At 44.4% G+C, this 20,527-nt stretch overlaps 1 protein-coding gene across 1 annotated transcript; it reads left to right on the top strand.

The window, feature by feature from the left end:
- The first annotated feature begins 4,829 nt into the window (after nt 1-4,829).
- Nucleotides 4,830-19,705, top strand: PLD4 (phospholipase D family member 4). Its single transcript, XM_005483304.3, has 11 exons — nt 4,830-4,968; nt 7,859-7,948; nt 10,075-10,292; nt 10,975-11,158; nt 11,840-11,960; nt 12,312-12,439; nt 12,924-13,124; nt 13,533-13,672; nt 16,662-16,827; nt 17,860-17,956; nt 19,211-19,705. The coding sequence occupies exons 1-11, from the start codon at nt 4,966-4,968 to the stop codon at nt 19,408-19,410; spliced, it is 1,548 nt and encodes a 515-aa protein (XP_005483361.2). The 5' UTR covers nt 4,830-4,965; the 3' UTR covers nt 19,411-19,705.
- The last annotated feature ends 822 nt before the right edge of the window (nt 19,706-20,527 follow it).

Raw genomic sequence — 20,527 nt, 5'->3', positions numbered from 1 at the left:
CTGTGTTGCCTACAATGTAGGGCTGCATTGCACACTGACAATATTGCCTCTCCCCGGGCTTCCCTGACAATATGGAGCAGTGTTTGAGTTGGGATGCTGTGCAAAGGGCCCTTTTGAAATCAATAGTGCACCCACTTCATTAATTTTTAACTGTTTGACTGAATAAACATAAGAGGCAGTGGAACTGTAGCCAAAACTATTTGCAACATAATGAAAGCTGCTAGAATTGAAAAATAAAGGATAGATGGGAAAAGTAATGATCTCCTCTGTGCATCTTCCTGCTGAGCCTTCAGCTGCAAGCCTGGCTCTCCAACATCCTCAGCTGCTTTGGGAAATAGAGCCTGATTTTCCACATGTGCACAGCAGGGAACAGCAGAACGCTTTGCCTTGAGCAGGGTTTCAGGATCCCTTCTCAGAACAAAGTTTTTCATTCTTTGGAGCAGACAGGTGGTTTTTTTTGGATGTTGTGTGAAGATCCAGCAGTAGAGCCTCATCTGCTGGGTTCTGCAGATGTGGTGTGGGAGAGCCAGGACAGCAAGGACATCCTTGGGCTTTGAAGAGCTGTAGGAGCATCGGGGGTAGCACGGTCGGGATGGATGGAGACGAGATCTCTGCAGCCAGGTGATGGAACTTGGGGTTCATTGCAGAGGGCCTGGGTGCAGGGCCCTGCTGGGATTTGGGGTTCATTGCAGAGGGCCTGGGTGCAGGGCCCTGCTGGGATTTGGGGTTCATTGCAAAGGGCCTGGGTGCAGGGCCCTGCTGGGATTTGGGGTTCATTGCAAAGGGCCTGGGTGCAGGGCCCTGCTGGGATTTGGGGTTCATTGCAAAGGGCCTGGGTGCAGGGCCCTGCTGGGAGCTGCAGCCACAGCTCAGAGCAGCGAAGAGAGAGGAGAGAGTGTAAGGGAGTAAAAAAGGGTAAGAGAGTAAAAGGGGTAAGAGTGCAAAGTTCCCGTTACAATGCAATAAATCTTCTTCTGTGTTGAATATTCTATTTCTCACTAACCAATCTAGTACGAGATACAAATCCTATAGCATTTACATATGGCCTATAAGAATCATTACATTACCACACTGGGTTACATTTTAAACACCAAAAACTCCTCTTTGGGCCCCTTCTGCCAAGCTGGCAGGGTCTGCTCTGACCTTGGCAAGCAGAGGGTGTTCTATCAAAAGGAGATTACCTTCAGCCAGCCACACCATTGTTTTCCAGTTGTTCAGTAACTAAGGGATCTCAAAGCTTGCTATCGTTTCAATCTCGCTTATAGTTTCCATACTCTCAAAATCTTTTGCCAGACAATCATATTTATAAGGCTTTCCTGTTTCATCTTCCCCAACAAAGAGCCCTGCTGGTCTCAGCTGGTGAGATGGGGCTGGTTGGGGCAGCAGTGTGCATGCAGGGGTGCTGCTTTCCTTAGTGGGGTGCAGCCATTTGGGTGCAACCCTGCAAAGACTGAGCACCTGCACAGTCCCCAGTGCAGTTACCTAGAAAAGGTGTTACTGCAGTGGGTTGGCTGCTGAGCTCTCTGAGTGATGTGGGCTGAGCAAGAGAAGCCAAGAACAATGAGTATAGGACAGTAGCACTCATTAGGACTCTACCCTGATTAAGCCTTTTCTCCTCTGAAGAGAAAATCCTGGAAATACTGTACTTGTCAAAAGAGTTGGTGCCAGAAAGGGTTTGTTCAACACTAAAAGCTTCTGTCAACATTCAAATCACAGGAAGGAAAGCACCTACCAAAACCCACAAAATACAGCATCCACCTGGCACTTGCTGACACTCCCAAAGAGGAGATCCAGAGGTCTGGGTGAGGTTTTGTTTCAGCAACAGCAATAACCACAGAGATAAGAGGAGTATAATTTTTATAATAGAAAATACATTCTATACATCATACACTGAAGTATTTTCCTAACACCTGCAAGTCATCTTTCCCAGGTGTGACTGGAGGGTGAGTGCTGCAAAAGATAAGTGGCAAGACTGAGACAGCAAAGGACTCTGCACTCTTGTGCTATATGAATCACAGCTTTACTTGTTTCCCCTGAATTTTTTTTCTTTTTTTCTAAACAAAACATGGCTGGCAGGCATAGAGTATTTAATTTTAGGCTGAATAAAATTATTCTAAATAAGTTATTTATATATATATATATATATATATTTGAAGTTAAATGTTTCAAGTCCATGATCAGATATCATAGTGAATTTACTGAATATTTTAAAAAGTGAAAACTGAGTAAATCTTCATAAATACTTCCAAACAAATCACAATTTTATTTAGACTTTGAAATTTTCCCATGGCTTGTCAGCTGAATCACTTCCCAGTTCTAAACCTGAAATAATTTCTTTTGGTTCCCCACCCCACCCCCCCTTCCCCAGCTAACTTAAGTATACACTCTTCTGGCACAAAGTATAAATAGAACACTTTTCAGACCTTGACTACTCCTGCCTCCCATCCTTCTGTCAGCTGTTGGTATTTGGAGCCCAGTCTCGTTCTCATGAAACAGAAAGTGGAGTTTTGTAGTAATCTCTGCAGTGGTTCTGATGTTTTTGTCTATAATTAGCGCTCAGAGATGAGGATGCATTAAACTGGCAGTTTCTTCTTAGCAAACCTCCCACACAGGCAGAAAAAGCTCCTCCACTGTATCTTTCTATGCACTCTGTAACAAACTGGAAATCCAGGCATGATTTTTAGAGGGATTATGTTAAGCACAGAGTGCCACACAACCATAGAGCAAGAGGTGCATTTATTGTGTGTGGGATGGTGGCAAGTCAGCCAGAGCAACTGGTAGAAGGAGCCTTGTCTGAGAGATGGGGAAGAGGAAGAAGAAATAAAATTTCCTGTTTGCTCTAAAACTTGCTATTCTCGTTTTCTTTCCTCCCCCCAGCTGCATGAATTGGTCAAACAGAACCATATTCTGCCCATAAACTCTCTTCCATCCTGAAGCTGTCACAGCTACAACACTGCTGGCAAGATCAGAAATGCAGAATGGGTGGGCTGGTATGTGAGGTCAGAGGAGAAGGAAACCAGGATTGTGCAAGCTGGAGTGGAGGAGGACAGTGGAATTCATCAGTGCTGCAAGTGGTTAGAGAGCTGACAAAGAGGAGGAATACAGAGCATTCCTTTTCCTGGGAGCTGCTCTTCCTCTGATACAACCCTCTTAAACTGAACTTGTGATATTGGAGGGATAAATGATAAATCCTGAACTTGGCAAAAAGGTGCTGCTGCCCTGTGTGGTTTGATCCTGAATTCAGTGGGAGCTTTTGTGACTTATCTGACACAGCTCATGCCAGGATTTCAGCCCTGCACACAAGCAGGAGCTTAGCTGAAATATTTGGTTGGAATGCTCAGCCTCTGAAGTCATCTGAAGGCCAGGGACACTTCCCGGGGCTGATCTGGACCTTTAGCAGGGGTGGCTTTCTGGAGCCCTTTTCACTGGCTGCAGATCCTGCCTCCAGCTTTCTGGTAACTCGGATTTGTGACCGTGTTCACAGGGGTCTCAGGTTGAGGGAAGAGACAAGGATCTGACTCCATGTTTCTGAAGGCTTGATTTATTATTTTATTATACATATTACATTAAAACGACACTAAAATAATAGATGAAAGGATTTCATCAGAAGGTTAGCTAAGAATAGAATAGAAAACAATGATAACAAAGGTTTGTGGCTCAGACTCTCTGTCCGAGCCAGCTGACTGTGATGGGCCATTAGTTAGAAACATCCAACATGGGCCAATGACAGATCCACCTGTTGCATTCCACAGCAGCAGATAACCATTGCTTACATTTTGTTCCTGAGGCCTCTCAGCTTCTCAGGAGGAAAAATTCTAAGGAAAGGATTTTTCATAAAATATGTCTGTGACACGGATATACAGGGACAGCAGCAGCCTTTGCTTTGTTTTTAAGTCCTGTTGTAAATCCAGAGATTTGGGATGGCTCCCATGATAAGTCATCTGTGCACTGCAGTAAATTCAGGAGTGAGGTGGCTGGGCAGAGAGGTTCCTATTTGCTCCACTAATTACTCTTTGGGCTTCTTTGAGTTCACACTTGTGTTTTGGTCTTGAGGGAAGCAGAGGACTCATGGCACTTGCATTTTCCATGGAAAGCCCTCTTTCTGTTGTACCAGACCTATCCTCTGGCTCCTTATTTTTTCCCTCTTCAGCAGCTTAGTACAAGGTGTCCTAAAGCCTCATTTTCCAAGCTGTCTCCATTCACTCCTTACAGCATCCTTCCTCTGGACCTGCACTGGGGACCTGCATCCTCGGGTTCAGCAGGAACAAGAGGTTGCCTGGAGGAAAACAGCAGCATTCCCAGAAGGATTTGTGTTGGCTGAGGTGCAGCCTTTGGATTTTTATAGAAGGCATAATATCTTAGAAGCTGCCCCAAACTCAGTGTCAGATATAACCCCTGAACAGCACCACTGCAAATTCCAAATGCCACATGTTCAAGATGAGGGCTGCATTGTTTCAAAGGAGCTGCTTTGCTTCCTTGTGTTTGTCCAGCACGACTGTGCTTTCAAGAAAAACTTTGTAGAGAGGTTGTTTTGGAGGGTTTGTTTGTCTGCTTAAAATGAAGCTTGTGGTTAAGGTAGTGCAGTGAAAATAAAGCCATGTTTGGGCTGGTAACCAAAGCAAGCAGCCCTTCCAAGCAGTGTGTTCTCATGCTGATGGGAACTCTGACTTTCCACCACTGAGTGGGGGCTTTGCCATCCAACAGAGCAAGTTATGGCAAACATGTGAAGATCAGGACCCAGAGTTTAAGTACTGGGTCACAACAACTGGAGGATAACTCAGCACCCTGTCAGTACACACTGTGAGACTCAGTGTCTAAGAGGAAGTGATCTACAGCAGGAGGGGAAAAAAACAGAAGAACCCTAAACAAATGTGCTGACAGAGCATGAGTGTTGCCTTTTGTACACAAGGCTGGGAGTAACATCAGAATTCAGGGGGACATCCACACAGGAGGAGACCTTCCAGGATGGTAAGTGCCTTTGTCTTCATCTTGAGGGAGCTGGGGGGTGGCCATGGAGAGGTGAATGCATCTTGTTCATCTGAGGAACTTCAGACACCTCCTGGGGAGGATTTGGTACAGTGAAAAATCACATTCTTCTGTTTGAAATTCAAAGTCTGACACAATTTGTGGCTGGTGGAGAAAAGTACCAAGAGGTATTTCGGAGGCAAGGAGAAAGGAACCTTAATGTTATAAACAGCAGAGTCCTGTGGGTACTCAGCAGAGTAGCATCAGCTGGTGCCCCAGCCTGTGCAGCAATGCTAGGTAGTGCTTATATTTATTGCTCTTGGATGAACTTCATTCAGTCATTGAAACTGGCAGCTGGTAGAGCCCTGAAAGCTTTGAAGGAGCTGTGGTTAATTGCTGGCTAGAATTCTTAGGAATTCTAGTTGTTTCTGTGATATTTCCATTCTTGAAAATTAAATTGTTTTAGAGGAGTTCTCACAACTTCTGTACAGCAGGTGGGACTTCAACCCATCATCAGTCAAAAACATCAGGAAGGGCTTTGTTTGAACAGAATGGTAGATAATTCTATCACAGCACATAAAAAATCTGTTCACCTTCGTATTTTAAGAAAAACGCTGCTTTTGGAGGACATTTTGTTGCTGAAAAAGAGAAGTGAAACAAGTTGTTTCTGGTAAGCTCCATCCATCTGAGGCCATCACGTGGCTCTCATAGCACTGACACCTGCAGTTTCCTACCAAGACACTGCCTGGGTTACCCCATGGGGCTTCGGGAGCCAGAGGGACAAGGGAGGCAGAGGGACAAGGGAGCCAGAGAGACACCTCTCAGTTCCAGTCCTGTGATGAGAAGCACTCCTGGTGCTTGTTCCTGGCCAGCCCAGCTATTGAGACAGCTGTGCCAAAGCCACAAGCTGCACAGTGTGACCTGCAACCCCAGTGGGCTCTCCTGGCCCAGCCTGAAGGGCTGCTGCTGTTTGTCAGGTGCCTTTCTTCTCCTCCTTTAAAATAGCTCTGCCTCACTTTCTACCCAGCTCTTTCAAATCTTCACTCTTGCTCTCTCTTCCCTTCCTTCCCACTAAGATTTCTGGGTTGCAATGTGACCCCTTCCTCTCGTGTGTGTTGCTGTCACACCTTTCTCTGTGTGGTGGGTTGATCCCCCATCTGTTTGGGCTGTCAGCTCTTTGGGGTAAGACAGTGGGTGTTTATACTGTGCTGAAAACATGAACCAGGATTTCAGAGCTGTGGGAATGGCCAACTGTCCTTCACTGCTGGCAGCCACTCCCTTTCTCCAGGGCTGGGAGAATGGATGTTTACCTGCCAGCATTTGTAACTATTTTTAGTGGAAGATCTTGCAGCTGAGCCTGCGGCAGCAAAAGGAAGTGACAGTAAAAAGTGTGAGTAAAACTGCTTTGGGAAGTGGGCCCTGCTGTAGTGATTACAGCTGATAACAACAAGCAGGTCATGAAATGGAAGCAGGACTTTCTTCTATGCAGCTCCAGTACGCTTTTAAACAGGAGTGTTTGTACCTTTTATTCCCTCTCCACCTTTTCCATCTTTGTCATTCTCTCATGTCTGCTGTTTAATCACAGGCCCTCCCTTTCCACACCCCTCTCTGCATTCCCCAAGTTTCAGACCCTCCTCCCTTGTCCTCCTGTCCATCCTCCACCTCTTTGGTTCAGCCCCACCAGCACCTGTGACTCGAGGAAGCCTCTGGGGCTGTGTCCAACCCCTGCCTGCTCCTTGCAGCCACAGCATCCACACAGAAAGGAGGAGTGGGCAGGAGCTGGAAGCAGCAGGGAATGTGTAGGGCCATGCTGCTTTGCTGCTGGGGGAGGCAGACACTGTGAGCCCACCCAGTTCAGGTGACAACAGCTGTGACACATGGCAAGATGGATGGGACAAGCCTGGCAGGATCCTTCCTACATAAACCTTGTTTGAGTGTGGCCACCCACAGAACAACTCCACTGCAGCAGGTTGATCCTCCAGGCCACAAAAACCCAGGGGCTCAGGGGTCAGAACAGGCATTCAGGGACTGGACAGGTGGAGGTATCATCTGGTGGCACCTTCTGAAATCTGCTGCATGCCAGGGTCTGCTTCTTGCTTCTCAGAATGAAAAGTGTCATCAGGCTCCTGTTGTGTAAACTCACCTCTGCCAGTGCAGGGATGATTCATGACCCACAGGGCATGTGTCAAGTTTTTGAGGAGATAAAATAGGCAAGTGCCAGCTCCCCCTGTCTGGCCATCTGCTGTCATATTGGCATATTTTGGTATTTGCTCTTATGGTTGCCTCTGCTGGCGGTAACAAAAGATTGGAGAAATACTGCCTGAGAAGGATAAGAAGATAACTTATTTTCTAGAGTCATGACTGGAACAGGGGAGAAAGAGAATTTGTATTTCAGCCTAGTCCCTGTCCCCTTAACAGAGTCACTTCTGGAAGAGATGCTGGCATTGAAGACAACAGGCACAGGAAGAGAGCAGAAGCCTGACAGAGTCACATGCAGGATGAGGCTGATGCTCTGCACACTATCACCCACTGCTTCTGCATTTAATTACTGCTTGTTGGCAAACATGTTCTCTTGCAACAGGACAAAAGTGGGTGTTGAAGGATGGCTGCAAGAGGCAGTGATGCAGATGTTTACACATTAATTACTGCAGGGATTTTTGTGTGTAGAGAGCACTGGGGGAAAACAGTGGGGACATGTCTCTCTGTCACTTTGGAATCTGTTAATGTCACTCAAGAGCCATAATACAGGAGGATGATGCACAGATCCATGCTCAAATCTCAGAGCACTGTGTAAAGCAGTGGCAGTAACCTGCACTTTTTGTCTGTAATTGGCTGTACACAAATGTTGTCATAAAGCTTTATTTTTCCCCTTGCATACATTTCTGTTTTTCAGATTGTGAAAAAAGCATTAAAAACATCCCTGATGTTTGATGAGTCCTCGAACATGAAATTAGGCGTGAACAATCAAAAAGACGTCAAAACGGTAATTATTGGGATGCACCACATTTGCTTACAAGGGCTGAGATTGTGCTGACGTTTCTGAAAAGAAATAACAGGTTGAGAATTATTTTATTGGCCATTTTAGAAAACTGTGTAGGTTTCAATCCCATTTGTAAACAAGTGAGTGACAAAACCCTCATTGATTTATCCGGTAGACTGATCAAACCTTGCCCAGAGGGAGCAATGTGGAGATAAATCCTGCAGCTCAGTCTGGCTCAGGACAAGGAAACCACACTCATACAAACAGCCTCACTTCCACCCCTGGCACAGCATTTATTCATGTATTCATTTGTTCATTTATTCAGATGCCCAGAGTACCTGGACATCACAGTGCATAGCATGGTGACAGCCATGATGTGACTGCAAAATAGATTTCTTACCTTAGAAATAACTTCTAAAACCTAAGTCTTGCTAACAGGTTCATGTGATGAAATGTGGAACTGTTAAAAGTAGGTGAGATTTTTTTTTTCTTGTGGTAGGGTGGAGAACAAGCCAGAGGGGCAAAATTTAACTAGATAGCCTAAAGTTGATTATTTTATTCAAATCAATGCCTGAAATCTGTCAGCACTGTAGATTTTGAGAAAAGCAGAGAAGATTAAAAGCAAGCAGCTTTATCCACACAGAAACTGAAACAGAAACTTTCAGAGGCAAGTGGTTTCTGTGTGGTTTCCCCATGTGCCCTTTTGGGAGCTCAGATTTATGGCTGCAGCCTCAGGACCACCCCAGACTCAATTCTCCTGCCTGGGGGCTCAGAAGCTCAGCTCTGAAGTCCATGGTGCCTATCACAGGCTGGTGGATGGTTCCAGCTCCCACAAATTGCCATGGGGAGCCAGCCATGATAATTACTGGGGGTAATAGATCTGCATGTGGGGCTGGTTGTCTTTTCCTGCTCAGTACAAGGCAGCATTGAGAGCCTGGTGCTAAAATTTTCAGCATGTGAGTGGCTGGACTGCAGATCTGAAGCTACCAGGTAGCCAGGCTACATTTTATTTTTCTGTCTACATTCAGGATAAAAAAATGAAAGTGCAGCAAAAGTGAAATGAAACTAACTCACCACACTAAAATGACTTGGGAATACTGTGCACATGGATAAATTAGATTTGTGTAGTTTCAATTAAGGGAGGTTTAAGACAAAACCAGAACATGTTCAGAAACCACAAAATGTCTTTCTGACTCTGATACTTTCTGAACTGTTTTTTCTCCCCTGACAACACAAACTTCCTTTTTATGGTAATGCTTGGCTTAATCCCACAGCTAATCTTGTGTTAGAAATTTCCCTATTTTTATTTTGGTAGAAACTTTGTTGAACATCCATTGGTCCTGTGCTAAAATAAAGGTCATCAATATCAAATTAATCACAGCATTTGGGAAAAAAACAAGGGATTGATATGTTGGCACAAAAAATTAAACCAAAACATGAAACTAAAATCACAGTCTTCACATAAACCAACACCAACCCATTTCCAAATTTTCTTTTTTTTCCCCCCCAGTTGCACTTTATTTGATCAGATCTCCTTTCCAGAGTGTTTGTTCCACTTGACTCTCTGATTTCAAGATTTCATGAAATTTCAGGAAGCTCTTCCTTTCAGAAAGGGAATGAAATCTTGTCATTTCAATGAGGATCAATTGGGCAAGCTTTGGTCCATTTTCCTGCACGTCATGTCATCCCATTGGCTTTTATTGTTTTCACTTAGTTTCAGAATTTTCTCTTTTGTTTTTTAGCAGTTCCTTTCTTCAATTTATTCTCCTGTCTCTTTGTTTACCTTCCTTCCCTGATTTTGGGGTTTCAATGTGTAAAATTTTGGCAACTTCTGGTCCTTCTCACTGCATCTCATTTGAGTTTAAATGAACATTTTAAAGGTCATCTAATCCAACCTCCCTGCAGGGAGAAGGGTCATCTTCAATTAGATCAGGCTGCTCAGGGCCCTGTCCAAGCAGACCTTGAACACTTTCAGTGCTGCCCCTGAGAACACTGTCTGGCAGGAGCTGCAAGCGGATCTCCCATTCAAAGATTGTGATTTATTCACCTGCACAGGCAGTCATCCATGAGCTGGTGCATCAATGCCTTGGTGATCACTTAAATCTTCTCCTCTGTGGGTTCTGTTCCAGTTTCAAATCTTGGGGGCAATTCTGACTCTTGGTCTGGTCCTGGGGGCTTTTTACTTCCTGAGCATGGACAGCACAGCTGATGGTAACGGAGAAGCAGCAGCAATTCTCAGCATTTACAGAAATGTGGAGGAGGAAGGACTGTACGGAGATGCCCCAGAGGAAGAAGGACTCTATGGGGATATCCCAGGAACCACCAACAGATGCAATGATTCCTGCAGGTGAGTCAGGTTAGATGGCACATGGAGAAGTCATCACCAGAGGAAGGAATAGCTACAGCACTGATAATATCAGCATGGGTTTTATTCTCTTCTCACTGTATCATAAGTGATGAAGCACCACTAATTTGGGAGGAGTGCTAATTTGGGGTGCTGTTTAGGCACTGGGTAACTGGCAGCTGCGTGCTGTGAGGGGCAATAGGAGCAGTATCACAGCTCCTCTCCCAGTCCTGTGCCTGTAATGTTCATTCCAGATCAGTTCCTCCTCTGCCCCCTGCAGCCACACTCCTTTTGTGGCAGCAGTGTCACAGCTGGCAGAGCAGCCTCTCTCAGAGGCTGGAGGGGCAGGGAATGTCTGTGGTGCTTCACCTCCAGGGTGAAGAGGGTACCCTAGCAACATCCAGCTATGGGGGTTTGCTTTTCTCCACATCTTAGGCAGAGTAAAATAAAAAGCTCAGAATGGTTACTGAGAAATCATTCTACTGAATTTGGGAGGTCACTGTACAGCGATATAAACCTGGCTACAAAAACTAGGGGTAAGGAGAACTGCCAGCCTGTTTGTCCAGCTCATCTTGTTTGCTGTGGAGGTTGGCACCCAGCATGGCCAACTGTGCAGCCTGACAAGTCCTTGGTGTCCTGTTGGGGTCACAGCCACTTACTTCACAACACAAAATTGCCATTGCAGCTTTGAACTTGTGGAAAATGTTCCTTATGACTTACCCTTCGAGATAAACAGCACTGCAGCCAAACCCTTGTACCAAGCCTGGACAAAACTGCTTGATCTAGCCCAAGAAAAAGTGTATGTGGCTTCTTACTATTGGTCTCTCACTGGGAAGGATATTTGTGTCAATGACTCCTCTTCCAAGCAGGTAAGGTAAAATCAGCAGCAAGCATGTCTGTGATTGTTTTTCCTCATGTCCATGTGGTAGAGGACAGGCTGGCTGTGTGGTCTGTCTCCCAGAGACGTTGCTTAACTCCTCCAGCACATCCAGGAAGGTTTTCCATGCTTTTTTTAAGCAAGACTCCAACTTTCCTCCTTTAGTCAAGTTAGGCTGAAATAAGTGAAATTTCTGACCTTCCTCGTGCTGGGGTTCTTCAAAGGAAGTACCCATTAGTAACATTGTCCTTGCATATCTCTTACTACGCCTTCTGTAACAAAATATAAAAAATAACAATTCACCACACAGGCTTGTTGTTCTATATATTATAACAGTTCTATTATCATTATATGTTGTCTTATATATCATGAGTTCTTTTATCATTATGATGCAAGGATTCCATAGCACCAGAGTTTCATACTTCAATGTTTCTCGCAGGCATCTCCTCAAAGCACTGACTGTTCCTGGTCCTTGCAGCAGCCATCTGACTCCTCTGAGTTTTCTCCCTCCTCTTCCCACCAATCCACTCTTTTATACCACTCGTTCTTATTGGCTACAGGTGTTGCCTGTTATCATCAGGCCTGCTCCTGATCTTTAGTAATGGGTTCCAGCTGCAACTCGTTGGGGGATAAGATAACATTCTACATTACCCATACTGTGTCCCCTACACAGGGTGAAGATATTCTGCAGAGGTTTGAGAGGTTACTCGCACAGAATGTCTCTTTGTATATTGCAGCAAGCTCACCAACTCTGGCGACAAAATCAAGGGACCTTGAGCTTTTAGAGGAGAAAGGTAATTATTTCCCTTCAGTGATCCCCTCACAGCTTCTGTATTGCAAAGAGGCATCTGTGGGAAACTGGTCCTCAAGGCTTGTTCTGATGTAGAGCTTACATGGATTCACAGGAAAAGCACCATCTGACCACTAGTTCATGCTTTCTTTCTGTGTTGCCGTGCTCTTCAGGATCTTCTGAAAGTTCACATTCTGCATATTGTTTTTCAAGTTACTGTGTTCCCAGACATGAGTGCTTGTGAATTTTGGTAATTGTTACTGCCTGGAAGAGTCAGACATGCAGATGTGTTCTGGCTGTTGAGGAACCACCTCCATGCTGTACCTAAACTCTTTTTCCCCCTCTCTTTCTTCAGGGGCTCATGTGAAAAAGATTGATTTTGGACATTTGACAGGAGGAGTGCTGCATAGCAAATTCTGGATAGTAGACATGAAACACATATATATTGGTAGTGCAAACATGGACTGGAGGTCTTTATCTCAGGTAACATCTGCTGCTGCATATTCAGAAATCTGGGGGAAAACTCACATCCTAGCAGATAACAGAGGAAAATCATAATGATGTAAGATATTGCAAGAGCAGAAGAAACAGCAAAGAAACCTGTTGTCGTTACATTGCAAAGGTTCCATACTGTTGTCTTCTTAATGCAAGAGCTTTGTACCTCCTTGGTGTTTCTCGTGGGCTGCTCTTCTAAGCACCAACCCCTCCTTCTCACAGCAACCAGCTGACTCCAGTTCCCCCTCAACCAACAAACCCATTCTTTTATAGCACTCTTCTTCTTATTGGCTACAGCTGTGGCCTGTTAAAGTCAGGCCTGCTCCTAATCTTTAATAATTAGCCCAGCTGCAGCTCTTTAGGGTTAAGATTACTTTCTATACTACCTTTATTTTCTTATATTCTATCCCGCTACAGAAACTCCTGGAGGTGGCTCCTCGTGGGGCTGTGACACAGCTTGTTCTCTTTGCAGGTGAAGGAGCTTGGTGCTGTGATGTATAACTGCAGCTGCTTGGCCCAAGACCTCTGGAAAACATTTAGTACCTACTGGGATGTTGGATATCCTAATGCTACCATCCCAGACCCTTGGCCTCTTAATTACTCAACCCACATTAACAAGCATCATCCTCTGGAAGTAGAATTTAATGGAATCTTGACAAAAACCTATTTTTCTGTAAGTATGTTTGAAAATAACATGACAGAGTGTAAAGTGTTTAAGGATTGAGCAGAAAAGTTTCTTCAGCAGTCCTGCTCAATTGCTTGTGTTCCAGGTGGATAATAATTTGTTCCTTAGGTTTCTCTGGGATGTTCAAAGGATAGGGATAAACCCAGCATAAGCTGTCAAACTGTTTGGCAGGAACAGTGTGCAGGTCTCTTTTAATCACCTGTAGGCTCAATATATCAATAAATATCTGACCCAGCCAGATATGGAAGGCACGAGGAAAGATGGTGATCCATCTCAAATGCTTCGTGATATTTTAGTGAAAAGTAGACAGATCTAAACACAAAGGAGTCTGAGATTTAAAAAAAAAAAAAAAAATCACGGATCTACATGTTTTCTTCTTTCTTTTTTTTTTTCCAGGCTTCTCCTCCATCATTTTGCCCAGAAGGTCGCACCCACGACCTCCATGCTATACTCAGTATTATCAGTCAGGCACAGGAGTTTGTCTATGTTTCTGTTATGGAATATTTCCCTACCAGCCGTTTTATTCGGCCAAAAAGGTACAATTTCCATCCTGAGCAAGTCAGCTACTTGTATTATTTAAAGAAAAAAAAAAAATGATTCCCCTCCTTCTGCAAGAAAAATATTCAGAATGGGGAGAGCCTTTGCTCTGCATTCACAATCATCCATAGACTGTGCCTTCTACATACCAAGGGACAGGATGGGAGGAAACAGCCTCAAGTTGTGCCAGGGGATGTTTAGATTGGATATTAGGAAAAAGGAATTCATGGAAAGGGTTGTCAGGTATCGGAACAGACTACCCAGGGAAGTGGTGGCCCCACCATCCCTTGAAGTGTTTAAAAATTCTGTGGCTATGGGACTTGAGTACATGTTTCAGTGGTGAACATGGTGCTGCTGCGGGACTGAGAGTTGCACTTGATGACCTTAAAGGTCTTTTCCAGAGCCTGACAATTCCAGGATTCTGTGATTCCAGTCCTGATGCTGCAGGAAGGATGATTACCAACACCTGTGTGCTTTACTGGTACTCTGGAGCAGCCTCCTGTGCTCTACACACAGCAGAAAAGCTGTGACATGCCATACTAGGGACAGTCAGGTCCAGCGTCCTCCAAAATTCAACACAGCAGCTTTATGAATTGAGAGAGGAAAGGGAACACCAGAAATTTATCTGACATCAGATTTTTCAGAGAAAGCATTGCTGTGCTCTCCTTTTTTTGCTCCCATTTTTCTTTCTTGTTGTTCTTTACTTGTGAAGAGTCTTGACTTCCTACTCTATTTCTTGCTTGATGCACTTGACCAATAGTATAGAGGGTGGTTCTTGACTCTCCTGACCTTTGCAGTGAGAGCTGAAACAGTCTCTAAAGAAACTTCTGGGTTTTTTCTTTGTTTGGGGGTTGGTGTTTTATTGTTGCTGTTGTTGAGGGGGGTTTTTTGGTTGCTGTTTGGGGTTTTTGTTTTGTTTTTAATAATTCCATCTAAGTTCCAGCAGCAGCTTCAGAGATAAGGTGATAATGGTGATCTGGAGTAATCACAGAATCATAGAATGGTTTGGGCTACAGAACATCTCATTCCTCCCCTCCTGTGCCATGGGCAGGGACCCTTTCCACTAGACCAGGCTGCTCAAAGCCACTTTCCACTGCTCAAAGCCCCATCCAGCCTGGCCTTGAGCCTGAACCACTGCCCTGGTCCAGAGACTGCCCAAGGCTCAGCAGAACTGTGCAGGCTCTGCACATAAACCCAAACCTGAGCAGCACAGAAAGTTACACAGCAGCACTAAGACTCCAAAATCCTCTTAGATATGCTTGAATTGAGATGTTTATGTGCAACCAAGTGCTCTGAATTATCTGCTTACAACTTTTCTGAGTTTTCCATTCCAACCAGCTAAATGATCTGAGAAAGAAGTTCAAGTGAAAGAATTATGTACATGTCTTGTTGAACAGGGTAAGCTCTAGACTGCCATTCAGCCAGAATGATACCATGCATCATGTCCTTCTGCCACAACTCTGCAAAGCCTCTGTAGTTCAGCTGAGGCATAGGTGAGTTAGGGGAAGATTTTAGAATAAGAGAGAGATGCAGATAATTCTACTGTCCAAGAAACAAAATCGAGATTAGCCTCTACTTGGAGGATATCTTTAATAAATTCAACACCTCAGAGGATTGTCAGTTTATATGTAACACAATTGAGTCTCTGGGTTTCTCATCTTCTGAGAACCCACTCATCTTTCAGGGAATAAGTTCCCAGAAAGTCTCTTTTCCCCCTTAGGACTGAGTGCATTAATACTCCTTATTCTTCATCTGAAGGCTTAATCCACAGTTTGTGCCATCTTGGGCTGATCAGATGCAAACAAGGGTTTGAAAGGCCCAGGGAAAGTGGCACAGGGCCTCGGGCTATCTCCACAGCAACCAGCTGTAGTGCCATGAATTGAAGCTGATTAGTTCAGGTTAGGTTCCTCCAGCAGCTGAGGCAGAGGAAACAAAGCTGCTGTCTAATGCCTGAGTATTAATCAACTAGAAACTGATATATTTTAAAAATTGAAACCATTCAAAAATTGCATTTCAAATAGCATGATTTTCCAAGCTTTTCAGGATCTGTAAATCAAGCCTGAGCCTCAGAGCACGTGGCCAGGCCATTGATAGCAATAGGACGATGCATGGGGGAGGATCAGAGAATTCAGGCCTTTGTACATAAGACCAAAAGGATTAAGTTAGGCAAATTAATTCATCATTGCTCATGGGACTGTGAGCAAATGCTGGACCTCTCTCTGTTATCAGCTCTCCAATCTGTACTAAACATGCCCCTCTCCCTCTGTGCAGCATTTGTTAGGATCTGTGCATTGAAAATGCCATGTGGGTGTTTGGAGTTACCAGCCCTGGGATGCACATTGTCCAGCTCTTAGTGTTGTGTAGCTGGGTGAAGGATGTTAAAAATGTCCCCCATAGCTACAGCCAACACAAGTGTCAGGAAAATGGATTTTCCCATGTTCAGGGCACAGCTGTGTCCATTACCTTGGGCACACACAATGAGGACAGGGAGGGATGGAGTCTGCCCATGCTGGCTGATGGCACAGGATCACTGCAGACACTGGAAACAGTCTCCAGGGGCCTGAAAAAGCCATATTCTACAAAACGGTTCTTAGACTTTCCTCTGGTCTCTGCACTGCCCTTTTACTCTGTGCTGTATGAACTGGCTTTACCCTGGAGTTGCTATTGTTATATTTGGTTTCCCAAGGAGATAAGGATGGTGGCACCACGCTGTGTGTGTGTCTGTGTAGGGGCACTTCACTAAGCTTTAAACTTTTGGATGAATTTCACCCCAATTTGGCAGGGTCTGGAGGTCTCAAAACACATTCTGTGAAAAGAACAGACTTGGTAGAAGGCAGAAACCTTGTTTGTACCTCCAGGGAAGCCATGAGTGCTTCACTTACTGGACATCAGAAACCCCATCTGTGCATCATCACTCCTAGTCTCAACTTCACAGCTTTCTAGTGAACTGTTTTTAAAAAATATCCCTTTTTACCTCCCTTTCTGCAGGTACTGGCCAGCCATTGACAATGCCCTGAGGCGTGCAGCTTTCAACCACCGAGTGCGGGTCCGGCTCCTGGTCAGCTGCTGGGCCTACACCGACCCAGCCATGCTCCACTACCTCAGGTCCCTGCGTGCCCTCGACAACCCACACGCCCGCATCAGCATCGACGTGGTATGAATAAGAACCCTGATTTTGGACAGGCAGCTTGCGGATATGGCCCCACACTGGTTTCTGAGAATGAGCTGCTGTTCGTGTGTACAAATGTTAGCTTCTAGAGAAGCTGGTTGTCTGGTTTTGCAGTGACTGCTTCCCGTTTTTGTGAAAATAAGGCCCAATATATAATCTTTGAGGAAGCAGCTATTTAAAGATACTAGTGATATCAGGTATGTGCCTGGCTGTGGCACTTGAGACATTATCCAGGCAGCTGCTTTTGCTGAGCACTGTGGCACCAACAGTTTATATGATAACTTAGTGCTCCTCTCAGAGACCTTTTCCTGCATGGAACATGTTAAGTTGGTCTAATTGATACCATTTTTTTTTAAACTGAGAGCTCTGCTGTGTGCCTATACAGAAAGATCTGTTCTGGAGCACTAAATATTGCACACAGGTGATAGGCATTAGGCTGGAATGTATCAGGTAGAGTGGGGATGATGTGGATGCTCCCAACTTGATGCAGTAATCACAACAGAGAAATACCACAGAAGGAGGAGTGGGTTTCAGAAAAAAAAAAAAAAATAGAAAGGAAAATGTAGATTTTGGTAAGAGTTAACACAAAAAGTTAGGCATTATAGTTGCCTACAGTACCCCTTGTGTCTGTGATCAGCCCATTCTCACACAAAATAAGAGCAGCAATCAGTGGTAAATGCAATCTATTAAACAGCTGCTTAAAACTGCATTTAATTGTCTGCCCTGTAATGTTAATAGCTGTGCCACTAATGGAACATTGTGAGGCAAACATTTTCTGTATCTGATCTTAATTGCTTATCCAGTTTTATGTATAGTGGAAGTATTATTTGCTAGTTTTCTTGGATAGGAGTAAGATCCTTTTTATGGTCTATTCAATGACATAGTGCAGTATGTTCTCTTTTGTTCTTTCCACACTCTTCTATTCTTTGAAACTATAGAAAACATGCACTGTCCAATCATGATGTCTGTTCCTCACTCTAGTATTTGTGTTAATATTTTTAATTCCTCTCCCTCCAGAAACTCTTCATTGTTCCTGTTCTCAATCACACAAACATTCCTCATGGGAGAGTGAATCACAACAAGTACATGGTCACTGATAAAGTAGCCTACATCGGTATGTATTCCATTATTCCAAATATTTACAGTATCCCCAGATCTACTGGACTGAGGCTGAGATAGGATCACTTGCAATACCAAAAATACCTCATTTTGCCATATAAAGCAAAGTCTGTCCTAGGTAAAGGAGAACAGATATGAAGGGGAGAAAATAATGTAGGTCAAGTTCAGTAAGAGATTATTTCATGTGACTGTGAGCCATTAGGAGCAGAGTGTGACAAGGCTGAGTGCACAGCCTGTGACAAGCACAGCGGGGATTTTACAGCCTGTGTGCTCACAGTGACACAGGGATAGCTGGTGCTCCAGTCCATGACATTACAGTGCTTTAATAAAGAGGAAACTGCTGGGAGGAATTAATTCCATGCACTGTTTGTTGAACAGAATTCTAGGAAAGGAAATGAGAAAACAGTAATGTCAACTGTGCGTCGCTCCCGAAAGCCAGGATGGTGTTTACATTTCATTCTTTTATTAGGAACTCTCAAAAAAGGAGACGTGAAAGTGCTCTGTCACTTCAGCCAGCTCATCCTCCCAGCAATACACTCCAGCAAATAGTCTCATCTTCCAACTGGCTGAGGGTTTACAGCTCCAGTTGCCTTCAATACTTTAATAACCTGTTTTATACTTGAAGGCAGATACGCAGATGATTTGTTTTCATGCCTAAGCACCTTCTGGAATTGGCAGATTTTTCTGGCAAAGGTGATCACGAGGGCAAGTGTGTAAGTGATAGAATGTGCATTGTTCACAGTGCTTGATTTGGAGAGAGCCCCAGACAATGTCTGCATCTGGATTTCCAGCTTTGCCTGGCTTAGAAGCAGGTTTTGCGTGTCAAGCTCAGAACAGCTCCCGAGGGTTTATTGATCAGGAGTCCAGTTCCTCCTTTTGTTTTCCTTTAACAAGTGAAGAGAATTAAGTAAATTAAAGACTTTTTTCTTCAAACACTGAAACCCATGCCAAACACTGGCTTTTACTTCTCTTAATACTCAAATATTGCACTTTATTGCCATGTTCATGAGTCGATTTGTGCACTCTGTCACAGGCTGTAATGAATCAGAAGGTTATGAACCTTCAGGGTTGCAGTTAATAGCAAGTTTCCAAAACCTGAGGTCTGGCATAAGAAGGAGGTGACCTGATTTTTGCTGCCTCGTTGGTCCTAATGAGATTTGCAGTCATAGAGCAAATCAACAAAGCCCAGAGATCAAACAGAGCACTGGGAAATGAATATTTTCTAATCAGCTGCTTTTCCATTGCACAGGGACTTCCAATTGGTCAGAAAACTACTTCACTGATACAGCTGGTGTGGGACTAATTATCAAACAGGATTCAACCAACCTGCAAAGAAGGCAACAACCTGTCCAGGAGCAGATGAAAGATCTTTTTGAGCGAGACTGGAATTCCCAATATGCGGTGAATCTGGAAGATGTGCGGGGACAGAAAGACTGTAAATGGGATTAGACCTGAAGTGAATTGAAATGTGCACTTAAAATAGAAACAAAAAAATGTATTTGAATGTTGTTCACATGCAAATCAAGGAACTCTCTTCTTTTTGTCTTGGTCAGAGAAATCACTTCCTCATGGCATCCACACTGGTGGCATGAGAATTTCTGATAGTTGACTCTACCTGCAAAACCACCAGTCAGTGTGTGATGTTTGATTTTTTGGTGTGATTACCTCATTGCAGAGTTAATGAAATGCATACAATGTTGTATGACAAGCTGTCTGACATTAAAGCAAACATCAGAGACACAGATCATTATTGCTCTGCTATTTTATCTTTAGAAACTATATATTTCATCCTAAAAGTTCCATTAACAGAGTTTGCTTACATTTGTTTAAACATTTTTTAAAAACTCCTGGCCACCTTAACTTTTTAGCCATGTATAATGATCACCCACAATAGGAAGGGTAGATTTTTAAAAGCATTTAGAAATTAGAGACACAGGGATTAATGTTGATTGAAGAAATTCGAGATTACCTGTTTCTAAGTGTTGAGGCTAGCTGCTAGAGATAAATGCCTGGGATTTAACTTTGGGGCCAGTTTCCAACTCAGCTGCCCTGGAATCTGAAGAGTCTGGGAGTGTTTGGATGTCTGTGTGTCAGTCCTGTGCAGCAAACAGGATGGGGAGCAGGGCAAAGCTGCTCCATGGGTGCTGTTGTGGCTGGGGCATCCCACCTGTGCTGTGGGCAGTGCTTGGAGAGGCTCCTTGCTCCTTCTGGGCTGCCCTGGTGCTGGCCCTGAGCAGTGCTGTGTCTCTGGGCTGCCCTGCCTCCTGCAGTCACTCGGGGACCACAGCCTTGAGCCATCTGGTGCCTGGTATCCGCATCCACTACATCTCTGCCCTGGGTGCCTTCCTGAGGGGACAGGAAAGGAGAGCAGGGCTCGTGCTCCAGCTGTGAGTGACACTGGGCTGGAGCTCCATGAGCCTTGCCAGGGCCGTGCAGACACAAAAATCCACACACAAATAAGGATTTTTAGAGATGACCCCCATCAATGTTGTGTTTTTTGGTTTCCAGGCTGCTCTTTAGCTATCTCTTCAGACATTTCCAAGGTTCCTTGGAGTATTTTATCCAT

The sequence above is a fragment of the Zonotrichia albicollis genome, chromosome 6 (genome assembly GCF_047830755.1).
Source record: "Zonotrichia albicollis isolate bZonAlb1 chromosome 6, bZonAlb1.hap1, whole genome shotgun sequence".
NCBI lineage: Eukaryota > Metazoa > Chordata > Aves > Passeriformes > Passerellidae > Zonotrichia > Zonotrichia albicollis.
Note: the sequence above shows the minus strand (reverse complement) of the source record. Positions and strands in the feature narration are given on the sequence as shown.

Excerpts from the sequence above, each read along its gene's own strand:
- PLD4 (XM_005483304.3), top strand. Across the intron at positions 11,961-12,311 it reads TGAGCTTTTAGAGGAGAAAG|GGGCTCATGTGAAAAAGATT; the intron begins GTAATTATTTCC and ends CTCTTTCTTCAG. Across the intron at positions 12,440-12,923 it reads ACTGGAGGTCTTTATCTCAG|GTGAAGGAGCTTGGTGCTGT; the intron begins GTAACATCTGCT and ends TTCTCTTTGCAG.